Source organism: Aquarana catesbeiana, linkage group LG11 (assembly GCF_042186555.1).
Source record: "Aquarana catesbeiana isolate 2022-GZ linkage group LG11, ASM4218655v1, whole genome shotgun sequence".
Taxonomy (NCBI): Eukaryota; Metazoa; Chordata; class Amphibia; order Anura; family Ranidae; genus Aquarana; species Aquarana catesbeiana.
This window is the reverse complement of record NC_133334.1, coordinates 13,192,878-13,208,042: the sequence shown is the minus strand read 5'-3', so window position 1 is coordinate 13,208,042 and position 15,165 is coordinate 13,192,878. Positions and strand designations below refer to the sequence as shown.

General features: G+C 44.5%; 1 protein-coding gene across 1 annotated transcript in view; it reads left to right on the top strand.

Annotated features, from left to right (window-relative positions):
- The window catches only part of LOC141111844 (natural cytotoxicity triggering receptor 3 ligand 1-like), an 82,404-nt gene that overhangs the window by 17,493 nt on the left and 49,746 nt on the right, over window positions 1-15,165 (top strand). The window contains exons 2-3 of the mRNA XM_073604003.1: window positions 2,755-3,117; window positions 8,890-9,201. Coding sequence (XP_073460104.1) covers window positions 2,755-3,117; window positions 8,890-9,201 — 675 coding nt within the window. The remainder of the gene's footprint in view (window positions 1-2,754; window positions 3,118-8,889; window positions 9,202-15,165) is intronic.

Sequence of the window (15,165 nt, the reverse complement as noted above, 5' to 3'; positions counted from 1 at the left end):
GGTCAGATGAAGCCCACACAGGATCGGAATGTCCGACGGAATGATTCAGTCGGACCTTTTCTGTCGGAAAGTCCAGTTGTGTGTACACGGAATAATGGGGTTGCATCAGATTTGTGAACACACCTATTCCTGGTGGACTTAGAGGTCAGCTACAGCCACTAGATGTTTCAATCAACAAGCCATTTAAAGTCCTGATGAGAGAAGAATGGAGGAGATGGATGCAAAAAGCAGGTGATAACTTGACACTGGCAGGAAGAGTGAAAAAAACAACCATTACTGAGGTCTGCAATTGGGTCCTAAGCTCATGGTATGGCGTCAAACAAGAGATGATTGTGAAGTCCTTCAAGAAATGTGGAATCAGCAATGCCATGGACAGAACTGAGGATGATCCCACATATATAGACAGTGACTCAGAAGACAGCAGTGATGCAAAAGAAGTTGAAGAAATTCTGTCTGGAACTAGTGATGAAGAAGAGAACATTGATGTAACAGAGGCTGAATAAAGTGATATGCTGCATAATATACTGGTATGTAAATGTTACCTGTGGTAATTACTAAATAAAATGTGTTCTATTCTACCTATGTTTAAAATATTGATTTCTAAATTTTGGGTTGGAAAAGTGGGGGCCGTCTTGTACAAGGGGGCGTCTTATACACATACAAATACGGTATATTGGCCTAAACCAATGAAGAAATTCCTTTTTTTTGTTAGATTTTGGGGATATTTATTATAGCAAAAAGTAAAAAATATAGTTTTTTTTTTTTAAATTGTCGCTCTTTTTTTGTTTATAGAAAATAAAAACCGCAGAGGTGATCAAATACCCCCAAAAGAAAGCTCTATTTGTGGGGAAAAAGGACGCAAACTTTGTTTGGGTACAGCCAGTGTTAATTTCGTCAACGAAAAAGTTTTCATCAAAGATTTCGTCAGTGGCATTTTTACAGTGATAAAAACGAAACTAAAAGTACAACACATTTTCATCCTTTGACGAAAACTATGACGAAAATCAAATCGGTTTTCGTTCCTTACCGAAAACAGGACAAAAATGACAAGGAGGGACATTAACCCTCACAAACTACCGTATTTATCGGCGTATAACACAATGCGTGCATGATATATGCCAATATTTGTTTTTACCAATAGGTGGGTGGGGATTGGGCTGTCCGCCCCTTGTGCCACACATTGGGAGGGGGGGGGGTGTCAGGCCGGCTGCCCCACCTTATCTGGTCCTGGGACAGCACTGCCAGCATAGTCAAACGTTAGGAAAAAATCACTGCCAGCCCCTTCTCCTACACCGCTCCTCCTGTGTCACTCTCATTGGAAAACGAAGCTTCTAAATACCAAAATTGCTTTGTTCTTGTCGGCCGCTCTCCTCCTCCTGCTCCTCCTCCGAGTGTTGCTTTAGATTGGAGGAGGAGAGCGGTAACAAGACATCCATAAAACCTCAGAGGAGAGAAGTCATGTGACCAGGTCAGGGAAAGAACGGAATTATTGAGGTATTTAGAGCCTTTGATTTACAATGAGAGTGACACAGGAGGAGCCGTGTATGAGAAAGGGCTGGCAGTGATTTATTCTTAACTTTAAAGTACGACTGGGGGTCTCCTGGGAGTGCAGTGAGGTTGTGTATTGTGCAGAGGGTGGGGGCTGTGTATAGGGCAGAGGGTGGGAGCTGTGTAATGTGCAGAAGGTGGGGTCTGTGTATTGGGCAGAGGGTGGGGGCTGTGTATTGGGCAGAGGGTGGGGACTGTGTACTGTGCAGAGGGTGGGGCCTGTGTATTGTGCAGAGGGTGGGGTCTGTGTACTGTGCAGAGGGTGGGGCCTTTGTACTGTGCAGAGGGTGGGGTCTGTGTACTGTGCAGAGGGTGGGGTCTGTGTACTGTGCGGAGGGTGGGGTCTGTGTATTGGGCAGAGGGTGGGGTCTGTGTACTGTGCAGAGGGTGGGGCCTGTGTACTGTGCAGAGGGTGGGGGCTGTGTATTGTGCAGAGGGTGGGGGCTGTGTATTGTGCAGAGGGTGGGGTCTGTGTACTGTGCAGAGGGTGGGGGCTGTGTATTGTGCAGCGGGGGGGACTGTGTAATGTGCAGAGGGTGGGGTCTGTGTATTGTGCAGTGGGTGGGGTCTGTGTTCTGTGCAGAGGGTAGGGGCTGTGTACTGTGCAGAGGGTGGGGTCTGTGTACTGTGCAGAGGGTGGGGTCTGTGTACTGTGCAGAGGGTGGGGTCTGTGTACTGTGCAGAGGGTGGGGTCTGTGTACTGTGCAGAGGGTGGGGTCTGTGTACTGTGCAGAGGGTGGGGTCTGTGTACTGTGCAGAGGGTGGGGTCTGTGTATTGGGCAGAGGGTGGGGTCTGTGTACTGTGCAGTGGGTGGGGCCTGTCTACTGTGCAGAGGGTGGGGTCTGTGTACTGTGCAGAGGGTGGGGTCTGTGTACTGTGCAGAGGGTGAGGTCTGTGTACTGTGCAGAGGGTGAGGTCTGTGTATTGTGCAGAGGGTGAGGTCTGTGTACTGTGCAGAGGGTGGGGTCTGTGTACTGTGCAGAGGGTGGGGTCTGTGTACTGTGCAGAGGGTGGGGGCTGTGTACTGTGCAGAGGGTGGGGCCTGTGTACTGTGCAGAGGGTGGGGTCTGTGTACTGTGCAGAGGGTGGATTGTCTAAATATAGCGCAGTAGCAGTGTTTCCTGGTTGTCATTGCTAATTTAGTTTCCGTTGTCTTTATACAAGTGATCCTGTATTTTTTTTTTTTTTTTATTATCATTTTTTAGGTGATTTTCAGGTTCGGGGGCTGACAGTTACTGGGAAAGATGATCCTACTGAAGCTCTTAGAGGAGAAGATGTCACCATCCCTTGTCTTCTGTCTGGTGTCCCAATACCGCTAAATCTACAGAAACTATCAGTCATCTGGACTCAAATATTACTAAATGGAACTGAATTCGAGGTTTACCGTTTTCGTAGTTCCCATCATCAATCATGGAGGAACGGATCTCACATGAATGACAGAGACCTTCTACAAGGCAACGCCAGTCTTTCTATACCCAACATTCAGATTGAAGATGAAGGGGACTATCGCTGCTTTGTTATCATCACTCCTGATTCCGGCACCACTACATCTACTCTGCATGTATCAGGTACACAGTGATAAAGGGGCTACTGGGAAATGTTGTGTCCTTCCAGATCCCTGTCCCATGGCTGTACATGATATACAACACTGATGATGTCTTACTTTTAGAATAATTGTAATAATGATTGTAAAATGTTTGTTTTGCTGTTGCTTAGATTTGGTAGGTTACTGTGGTCCCTGAATACTAAAGACAGTTGCAGATCCCTGAAGATATTTATAACATTGATAAAATGCATCCTAAAAGTCCTCTTGTTGCATTTAGTAAAGGAAAAAGAGGACATACACCGATAAAAGAATAAAAGAGTAATTCCTTATGCATTATAGGAACTAGAGATATTACATTTCTGGAAACTCTGGAAATTTTCAGAAGAAGTGAAAAAATTCAGTGTGGAGTAGTTTTACAAATTGAACGTTATTTTGTTACACTGAGAAGGTGAAATTGATATAAAAAAATTATGCTTGAACTAAAAGTACAGCTTATCAGTAAATAAACTAAACTTGCTTGCTAACTTGCTGTTATTTATGTTAAATGTAATAACCAGTACTCTATATGATAAGAACATTTCACCTATACATGAGAACAGGTAACCCTCTCCCCTCTTTCCCTCATAACAATGTAAAAGCTTCCTGCCAATATGCATTTTTAGTTACTTACAATGCTGATTCAGAACCTGAGGGAAGAGGGGGGGGGGTGGATCTCTTATCACAATTTGGATTAGCAGCAAGGATGGGAAGTGTTATCATAATGGGGGATTTTAATTGTCCAGACATAGACTGGGCGGAAGGAACCACATATTCATCCAAGGCTCGCCAGTTCCTAAATGTCTTGCAGTACATTTTAATGGTTCAAATGGTAGACGCACCAACTAGAAATAAAGCGTTACTGGATCTACTGATTACCAACAATACAGACCTGATCACGGATGTGGAAATATGGGGCAATTTAGGTAACAGCGATCACAGGTCGATTAGTTTCAGTATAAATCACACAAATAGGAAACATAAGGGGAATACAAAGACACTGAATTTCAAAAGAGCCAACTTCCCTAAACTACAAACCTTGCTAAAAGGCATAAATTGGGATAAAATATTAGAAACAAAGAATACGGAGGAGAGATGGGTTTGCTTTAAGAGCATATTAAATAAGGGCATTAGCCAGTGCATCCCATTGAGTAGTACATTTAAAAGAGCGAACAAAAGTCCTGGATGGCTTAACTCCAATGTAGAAATGCAGAAGAGAAGGCCTTCAAAAAATACAAGGTTGAGGGATCAACATCAGCATTCAAACTTTCTAAAGAATGCAACAAGAAATTCAAGGGTGCAATTAGGGCGGCTAAGATAGATCACGAAAAACACATAGCGGAGGAGAGCAAAAAAAAAATACCAAGAAGTTCTTTAAGTATTTAAACAGTAAAAAAGGGAGGACAGACCATATTGGCCCCATAAAGAATGAGGATGGACATCTGTTAACAAAGGATGGGGAGATGGCAAAGGTATTGAATTTATTCTTCTCCTCAGTCTTCACGACTGAATCGGGGGGCTTCAGTAACCAAAACTGCAGTGTTTATCCTCATGACACGTCACAGGAAGCACCCTCATGGCTGACAGAGTTGCCAGACCATTGTTCCTAATTTTTGCTGATAGTCTACTGACTGGAATGGTACCAGCTGATTGGAGAAAAGCCAATGTAGCACCAATATTTAAAAAGGGCCCAAAATACATCCCTGGGAATTACAGACCAGTTAGCTTTTGGAGGGGATGATAAGGGACTATATACAAGATTTTATTAATGAAAATGGTATCATTAGCAGTAATCAGCATGGATTCATGAAGAATCGTTCTTGCCAAACTGATCTATTAACCTTCTATGAGGAGGTGAGTTGCCATCTAGATAAAGGAAGGCCCGTAGACGTGATGTATCTGGATTTTGCAAAAGCATTTGACACAGTTCCCCATAAACGTTTACTGTACAAAATAAGGTCTGTTGGCATGGACCATAGGGTGAGTACATGGATTGAAAACTGGCTACAAGGGCGAGTTCAGAGGGTGGTGATAAATGGGGAGTACTCGGAATGGCCAGGGGTGAAAAGTGGGGTCCCCCAGGGTTCTGTGCTTGGACCAATCCTATTTACATAGTTACATAGGTACATAGTAGGTGAGGTCGAAAAAAGACACAAGTCCATCAAGTCCAACCTATGTGTGTGATTATATGTCAGTATTACATTGTATATCCCTGTATGTTGTGGTCATTCAGGTGCTTATCTAATAGTTTCTTGAAACTATCAATGCCCCCCCGCTGAGACCACCACCTGTGGAAGGGAATTCCACATCCTTGCCACTCTTACAGTAAAGAACCCTCTAGGTAGCTTAGGTTAAACCTCTTTTCTTTTAATTTTAATGAATGGCCACGTGTCTTGTTAAACTCCCTTCCGCGAAAAAGTTTTCTCCCTATTGTGGGGTCACCAGTCCGGTATTTGTAAATTGAAATCATATCCCCTCTCAAGCGTCTCTTCTCCAGAGAGAATAAGTTCAGAGCTCACAACCTTTCCTCATAACTAAGATCCTCCAGACCCTTTATTAGCTTTGTTGCCCTTGTTTGTACTCGCTCCATTTCCAGTACATCCTTCCTGAGGACTGGTGCCCAGAACTGGACAGCATACTCCAGGTGCGGCTGGACCAGAGTCTTTTAGAATTGTCATTTTATCTCTGGAGTTGATCCCCTTTTTAATGCCAATATTCTGTTTGCTTTGTTAGCAGCAGCTTGGCATTGCATGCCATTGCTGAGCCTATCATCTGCTAGGACCCCCAGGTCCTTTTCTATCCTAGATCCCTTCTCCCCCCAGTGTATAGATTGCATTCATATTTTTTGCCACCTAAATGCATTATTTTACATTTTTCTACATTGAACCTCATTTGCCATGTAGTTGCCCATCCTATTAGTTTGTTCAGGTCTTTTTGCAAGGTTTCCACATCCTGCGGAGAAGTTATTGCCCTGCTTAGCTTAGTATCGTCTGCAAATACAGAGATTGAACTGTTTATATCATCCTTCAGGTTGTTTATGAACAAATTAAACTTGTTCAAAAATGACCTGGAGGATGGGGTAAACCATTTAATCTCTGTATTTGCGGACGATACTAAGACGTATGACGAGCTGAGAAAAATAAGGTTCAATAGCCAGTGCGGCTCTTCTGCTTGATTCCGAGCATGCGTGGAATTTTGTGCGTCTGAAAAACATGATCGGAATATCCGACAACAAATTTTGTTGTCGGGAATTTGAGATCCGGCTCTCAAACATGTGTTGTCTGCAATTCCGACAGCAAATGTGTGATGGAGCCTACACATGGTCGGAATTTCCGACAACAAGCACACATCGAACATTTGTTCTCGGAAATTACGACCGTGTGTACGCGGCATAAGAGTGGCAAGGATGTGAAATTCCCTTCCACAGGCGGTGGTCTCAGCGGGGGGGGGGGGGGGGGGGGGGGAGCATCGATAGTTTCAAAAAAGTATTAGATAAGCACCTGAATGACCACAACATACAGGGATATACAATGTAATACTGACATATAATCACACACATAGGTTGGACTTGATGGACTTGTGTCTTTTTTCGACCTCACCTACTATGTAACTATGTAAGAAGCAAATATTGTTCTATGAGGAGCTTGATTATGTTCTCCTGATTTCCAGGTGTTATATTCTCTATAAATGAAGGGATTGTGTATTTTAGGGAGTCCATGGTTTGTAACACTTCCTTACTTGAAGGTGCTGCTGGAGAAGAAACACTTTGTGATGATCCAGAAGCAGCAGAAAGAGTGTTTCTGGAATGAGATCTCTGGAGGGAAAAGCTCTTCCCACTTAAATTCTGGTCCTCTCCATTTAATTCCATAAAGTATTTTTAAAGTCTTTAGGGCCCATCTGACATGCTGGGATGTGATTTGTCATCCTTGTAGCATTTGAAAAAAAAAATTCTTCTCACAATTTTTGGAAATAGAAGCTTTTCTCAGCAAAAATCGCACTGTGGAAATGTTTCTAAACTCTAGATATTGGTCTCACCATTTTACTTAGAGGAGGAGAAGAAAAAACAATTTACTGAGCAGACTATAGGGAAACATAATGCTGTGATGGTGGAGAACATTATTAGGTATCGTTTAGAGGTTAAAAAAAGATAAACTAAATTTGGCAGACAAATGTGCCCTCTTACCTGTCAATTAAGGCCTGAGAGGACAGAAACTATCATCTACTGTATTCCAACAATCACCCAACTGTAGGAGGTACAAAATGAAGCCCACAAGCAAACTAAAATGGAAAATTTCCCCTGCAGTGTCCCCAGTGTGGCATGCTTGTCTTCAGCTGAGAGAACTTGCAATAATTTAAGACTTTACATAAAGTCTCCTAAATCTTCCATTAAGATCTTCATGTTACATAGTTTGTACAGTGTCATAGACATATTATTAATCATTGTAAAATAACATATTCCACACTTTGTTTTACATTTTTCCAGAAAAAAAACAAACTGCTTAGAAAAAATGGGGAAAAAAACATTTTTTTCCCAATTTTTAAAAAAAAATTTCCAGGCCTTCCAGTCTCTAGTTAGAATCTCTGCTGGCATTTTATTGCTGTCTTTGTCCCCATTAGGGAGATTTCCTCTCACTTCCTGTCCATGTGATGGGTGTCAGAGAGGGCAGGAAGAGGAGATAAAAAAGAGAGACACCTGTAATTATGGTTTCCACCCATTCCTATATAATAAGGGATCATCCCAGATCCCAAACTAAAATTCTGTTACCTGTATTGATTCAATACAAGCTGCAGTATGCCCCATATTTAGTTGAAAGTCTGTTGCTAGGATGCTAGGTATCCCCTGCTGCATCTTTGGTGTCTAGGACACAGGGCCAGGACTAAGGTGATATGGGACCTCCCCTTGTCAATTGTCACTCTTTGTCTGGCTAGCTCTTCATTGATTCAACCTTCAGCTGGAAGGAAATGGACATTGGCCTGGGGTCACAGTTGCTGGTGAAGTTTCTAATGTAAGTAAAACATTGCTCCCACTTACCGTCAGTGAATGGATGGATACAGGATTGACCAGTAGCAAAGGGGGCCATGTCCACTGACCATCAGCAAGGGTGTAGGCACCCCCTAGTGGCTCCATGTGGCCAAACCTCCAGCTAGTGTCCTACAGTAAATTGAGTATAGCTGGGACTGGGTTGTTTAACCAGTTCCCTGCCCAGGTACTCCATGGAGACCTCTGTGTCCACACTTGTGCATGTCAGGGGGTCACAGGAACTTATAGTGGAAGATCATTTTTTGGGTGGAACTCTGCTTTTAATGCATTCTATACATTAAGGTGAAAAACCTCTTGTGATGCAGCAGCTCCTCAGAGCCCCCATTTTACTTACCTGAACTCCAGCCGGTGTCTCTGGTCCTGATTGAATAGATTGAGAGCAGCGCAGCCATGGGCACCTGTTGCTGTCAATCAAATTCAATGACGCGGGAGCCGAGTCCTGCTGTCTGTGTCAATGGATGCAGCATCAGGACACAGGAGCGCAGCTGCACAAGTGACTTGAGGGAGAGCGGCTCTCCAACGGGGCACTCGAGAAAAGGAGGAGCCAGGAGTGCCGCTAAGGGACCCCAGAAGAGGAGGATCGGGGCCACTCTGTGCAAAACCAACTGCACAGAGGAGGTAAGTATGACATGTTTTATTTTTTGTTTTTTAAAATGAACGTTTAGATATCATTTAACATACAAATATTGTGTCTTACAAATGTCTCTTCTTATACAGTTAAACCACAGACTACACTGAGTCATAGCATATCAATTTATTTTGGATATTTTGGATCTGTTTTTTGTGACGTCAGCAATTTCTACCCAGAAGCTGTGAATTTCCGATGGGTTAAATACAGTACAAGTAACAACGTCAACTCAACTTTGGATAGATTTGTTTCTCTCAAAATACCATTGAGGAACAGTGATGGGACATTTAATGTGACCAGTGTGCTGACTGTGAGTACAGATGTACCCGGAGATATTATATCCTGTATTGTGAGCCACAGATCCCTGAAGGAGGAAATTACTCTCAATTTCACTGTGCCAGGTAAGTATCCTTAACCTGGCCATACACATGGATTTTTTTTCACATTGTGTGTAAGAGGGTCCTTGTGGTTGGCTAGTTTTGGCACCCAAACACAAGGCCCAACCCCTGCTCCAGCTCTGCTAGAACACTGTATCTCCCGCTGAGGCAGACCCCTCCCCCATCTTGTGCCCTGCTCCTCGCCATACGCCTTCTCTCTACATTCCCATCCATAGACCTGTATATCATCAGAAGAAGAAATGTCCACATGGTAGTTAGCTTCCCTGTACTTTACTGGACTTTACTGGTGTCATTTAGGGAATGGCAAGACAGCCACATCACTAGAGAAAAAATATACCTGTGCTCAGATCCCAGTAGCTTGTACATTTATTTAAACTATCAGGTGCTAAAGGGGTGTGACCACATATTAACACTACAAATTCTGGATGGACCCTCTGCACACTGCTACACCCTTCCCAGCAAACTATGCAATAAAAAACAGGGATTTTTAGTTCACATATATTGCAATACATGTTTAAGCCGGCCAACTGCGTTAAAGTAATCCCTCTTACAGCCAGTCCTACTCTTCTCTGCCACTGCAAATGCTACAGTGGAACCCATGCCAACTTGGGAAGGGTGTAGCAGTGTGCAGAGGGTCCATTCAGAATTTGTAGTGGCATGGTGTCCACTGTAGCATCTGCAGTGGCAGAGAAGAGTAGAACTGGCCAGAAGAGGAATTACTTTAACGTAGATGGCCGGCTTAAGCATGTATTGCAAGATATGTGAACTAAAAATCCCTGCTTTCCATTGCATAGTTTGCTGGAAAGGGTGTATAGCAGTGTCCAGAGGGTCCATCCAGAATTTGTAGTCACATCGCTAGAACATTCATTCCGGAATAGGGATGAGCTTTATGTTCGGGTCAAACATGAGTTCGACTCGAACATCGGGTGTTCGCCCGTTCATCGAAAAATGAACATTATGGGGCGTTTGCGTGCCTTTTTCTAATATACTTTAGGCAGGTTATTCAGTTATGGGGCGTACACACGGTCGGACGTTTCGACCGGACTTGTCCGACGGACGCCGACGGCCCAAATCCAGCGGACAATCCGATCATGTGTGGGCTTCACCAGACCTTCAGTGGACTTTTCCAGTCGCAAATCTGACTGACTTTAGATTTGGAACATGCTTCAAATGATCCGCTCGTCTGTATGCTAGTCCGACGGACAAAAACCGACGCTAGGGCAGCTATTGGCTACTGGCTATCAACTTTCTTATTTTAGTCCGGTGTACGTCATCACGTACGAATCCATCCGGTCATTAGAAAGTCTGTTGAAAGTCTGCCAAAAGTCCACCAAATATATATATATATTGCATCCAGTGTAGAGTGTAGCCTATATCTGACTGCAGGCCATTCCTGATGTACTTTTTATAATATACTTCAGGCAGTGTACACAGTACCGTGCACCCATAGTGCTGTTGCTACTACTTTTCTGGTGTACGCAATACACAACACAGTACACCCGTAGTTGCTATTACACTTCTGGTGGTGTACACAATACCGTGCACCCCTAGTGCAGTTGCTACTACTTTTCTGGTGGTGTACAGAGTACACAATACAGTGCACCCATAGTTGTTATTATACTTCTGGTGGTGTGCACAATACCGTGCACCCATAGTGCAGTTGCTACTACTTTTCTGGTGGTGTACACAGTACACAATACAGTGTACCCATAGTTGTTATTACACTTCTTTTGGTGTACACAGTACCCTGCACCCCTAGTGCAGTTGCTACAACTTTTATGGTGGTGTACACAGTACACAATACAGTGTAGTGTGGTTTTGCTAAACAAAATTTACAGCACGTCCGGAAGGCCACCAATGTGAGGCAGACGCTCACAGGCCACTAAAAGAGGGCAAGCAGGCTCTGTGTCTACAGTCAACAGTGCTGATCATGAACACGGTGCATCCTCAGCACATGGCCGTGGGCCACGCTTGTCCTTTTTTTTTCTGCAGCTGGCCATGTTATTAAGCCACAACATGCAGAAGAGTTGGATGAATGGATAACAAAGCCGTCCTCATACTCCTCATCCTCTGTCACTCAGGCTCAGAATAGTTTGCCTGCCAATGCAGCTGCCAAAGCGGCCTATTCAATCGGCTCCATGTCAACAGTCACTCCTTCCGTAGCCCCACCATCATGCACGGAGGAGTCCCCTGAACTATTAGACCACAGTGTCAGGTACATGCTGCAGGAGGATGCGCAGCGATTGGAAGGCTCCGATGATGGTACCCAGGTTGAGGAAGGGAGTAACGTGAGCCTAGAGAGAAGGGGTGCCCAAGAAGGACAAGAAACTGGCAGTCATGTTCCCCCAGCTGCAACCTACTGCCAAGTGATGAGGAGGGAGGGGATGATGAGGTCACTGACTCTACTTGGGTGCCTGATAGACAAGAGGAGGAGGAGGCACATCTCCAATGAGGCAGGATGCCCTCCAGGGGGCAGCTTAAGGGCAGCCACCCTATTGCTTTACACCACAAAGCTAAGCATGTGCAGGCATAAGCATCGCCAGCGTCTGAATTACATGGTACAGGAATATCTAGGGGCAAGATCAGACTTGGAGACCTTTCCAACAGAACATCCACTGGGTTACTGGGTCTTGAGGATGGACCACTGGCCAGAGCTTGCTCAATATGCAGTTGAGCTACTGGCCTGTCCTACACCCAGCGTTCTTTCTGAACACACATTCAGTGTTGCTGGAGGCTTTGTAACCGATCACAGAGTGCGCCTGTCCACAGACTCTGTTGATCGGCTCACATTCATAAAAATGAATCAGTCTTGGATCACCAGCTACCAAGCACCTGATGCTGATATAACCAATTGATTTTTCTATGGATGTGGGATCACTTGAAGACTGCCTATGCTGAGTGACTATCCTTTTATGCTGAGTGACTATCCTATTCCTCCTTAATCTTCATGATGATAGCTTCTAAGAATATTTTTGGTTTAGGGCGCCACCACCACTACCTAAGGCCCAATTTTTCTACCCCTGTTTAACAGAGGCACATAATTACAATTTTTGATCCAATATTTCACAGCAGGGCTCATTCCTGTGCTCAACAAGAGAATCTGTGAGGGGTTACAGTGTTATGGCACCACCACCACTGCCTAAGGCCCAATTTTTCAGCCCCTGTTTAACTGGGGCATGTAATTACAATTCTTGATATAATATTTCACAGCAGGGCCCATTCCAGCGCCCACCAAGAGTAACTGTTAGGGCTTACAGTGTTGTAGCACCACCAACACCTAAGGCCCAATTTTCCACAGAGTATATAGGGCAGGCCGTATAATATATACAGACGGTCCCCTATTTTCAAACATCCGACTTACAAACGACTCCTACTTACAAATGGAGGGAGACAACAGGAAGTGAGAGGAAATTTACCCCTAGGAAGGGAAATTCTCTCCTGTAAGAGTTAATATGGGAAAAAGGTGTCTCCACTGATGCTTTATCATCAAACCTTGTTTCCCTAATAACCCAAAATTTTCAAAATCCAATTGTCATTGGGACAGAAAGTGAGGTGAAATCTTCTGAACAGGGCATAGACAGCAAAACAAATGTTACAGGTATGATAACCCTTCCTTATGTTATCCAAAAAGCTTAAAAATAGATTTTTTGGCTGGAGCTACACTTAAAAAATGTACCTGTTCCAAATTACAGATTCAACTTAAGAACAAACCTACAGTCCCTGTCTTGTTTGTAATTCGGGGACAGCCTGTATACTGCTGTTCAGAGTATATAAGGACTTTGGGGCCCCACGCCTTTTTTTTTTTAATTTGGGTGCGGGTTTCCCCTTAATATCCATACCAGACCCAAAGGGCCTGGTAATGGGCTGGGGGGGGACCCATGCCGTTTTTCTCAATGATTTTCATCTATATTGCTGGGACCCAACAATACATTACAGCCGCAAGCAGTTTTAAATGACTTTAAAAAAAAACATCTAATAGTTACAGGCCCCCCGCCCCCCGATTTACTTACCTGAGCCCTCGAAAGTCCTGCGTCAAACGCGCTGGCTTCTTGGATCTTCTTGGCCCGGTCTTCTCGGCCCTTCATTGGATAGATTGATAGCAGCGCAGCCATTGACTCGTGCTGCTGTCAATCAAATCCAAATGACGCGGCTGCCGGGGGGTGGGACCAAGACATACACTCTGCGTCTATGGACACAGAGTGTATGAGACGGGAGCGCGCCCGCAAGGTAACCCCTTCAGGAGAGAGTTTCCCGAATGAAAAAATTAACCTTTACAACCCCTTATTATTAAAATCGCTGCTCCTGAAAAAACTGACATTTTTAAAACTTTTTTTTACATTGATACATGTCCCCTGGGGCAGGACCCAGGTCCCCAAACACTTTTTATGACAATAACTTGCATATTAGCCTTTAGAATTAGCACTTTAGTTTTTTTTTAAGTTCAGGAACCAGGGGGTGTTCGGCCCATCCCTATTCCGGAATCACTTGACATTCACAGTCACTCACATAAAGTGGACAGTCCGCAGTACTCTCAAGTGAAAGCGCATGCAGCCATCTCCCTTCAGTCTCTCCTCTACCAAGGGTCATACACATAGGCGTGCGTACAGGGTGTGCCGTGTGTGCCTGGGCACACCCTAATGTGTGTCCGGAGATCTGCTGTAAAATGCTGCAAGAGACTGTATAGGGAGCTGCCTGTGAGACGGTTTCCTGTTGAGCAGCCAGCGAGGTATGCAAGAGCCGCTTAGTGCTTGATACTGTAATGTAATGTCACTGCTTGCAGAGACGAGCTGTCAGAACTCGACGCTGATGTCGGGGGTGGGCAGGACCAAACAGCTAGCCTATCAAACACAAGCCAACGGGATGGGGGGGCTGGGCCGGCCGCTCCGTGTATGTGGCTCCACCCCCTTTCTATTAGCTATTAAACACCAGCCAATGATTGGGCTGCTTACGAAAGGGGGCAGAGCCATATACACGGAGCAGCCCACCCAGCCCCTATTCCATTGGCTGGTGTTTATTAGCTGATAGAAAGGGGGTGGAGCTACATACATGGAGCTGCTCACCCCCGACATCAGCACCGAGTTTTGATAGCTCCTATCTGCAAGCAGTGACATTACATTACAGTTTCACACACTGAGCGGCTCTTACATGCCTAGCAGACTGCTCAATGTGAAATTCCCCATCTCCTAGATCAGCACCTATCAATGCCCATCAGTGCCACCTGTCAATGCCCATCAGTGCCCATTAGTGCCACTGTCAGTGCCAAACAATGCCACCTATCAGTGACAATCAGTGCCACCTATAAGTGACAATCAGTGCTCCCTATCAGTGCCCATCAGTGTTGCCTATCAGTGCCACCTATCAGTGCCCATCAGTGCTGCCAATCAGTTTTGCCTATCAGTGCCAATCATTGCTGCCAATGAGTACCCATCAGTTCTGCCAATGAGTGCCTACCAGTGCCTATCTGTGCTGCCAATTAGTGCGCCTATCAGTGCCACCCATAAGTGCCACTCAGTGCTGCCTATCAGTGCCATTATACCAGCTTCTAGTTTAATAGGTAATCAGCGCACTACTATTTACAATAAACTACTGTAGGTAAATTAAAAAAGTGTCAGTAAAAGGCCTGCCACTAAGCACTGTTATGTGTTCCCACACCACAAAAAAACAAATTTTATTTTATTTTATTTATTTTATTTTTTAGATTGTTACACTTAATTCTATATGTTTTAGTTACTATTATAATGTGAATTTGTGGACTTGAAGTTAATTTTCCACCACCCTTGCTAAGTCCATGTCTTTATGGACCTTGCTTTGTGCACTGGTGGGCAGTCATGTTGGAACAGGAAGGGGCCGTCCCCAAACTTTTCCCACAAAGTTGGGAGCATGAAATTGTCCAAAATGTCTTGGTATGCTGACGCCTTAAGAGTTCCCTTGACTCATACCTCCAGTAGGTAATCGCACCTCCCAACA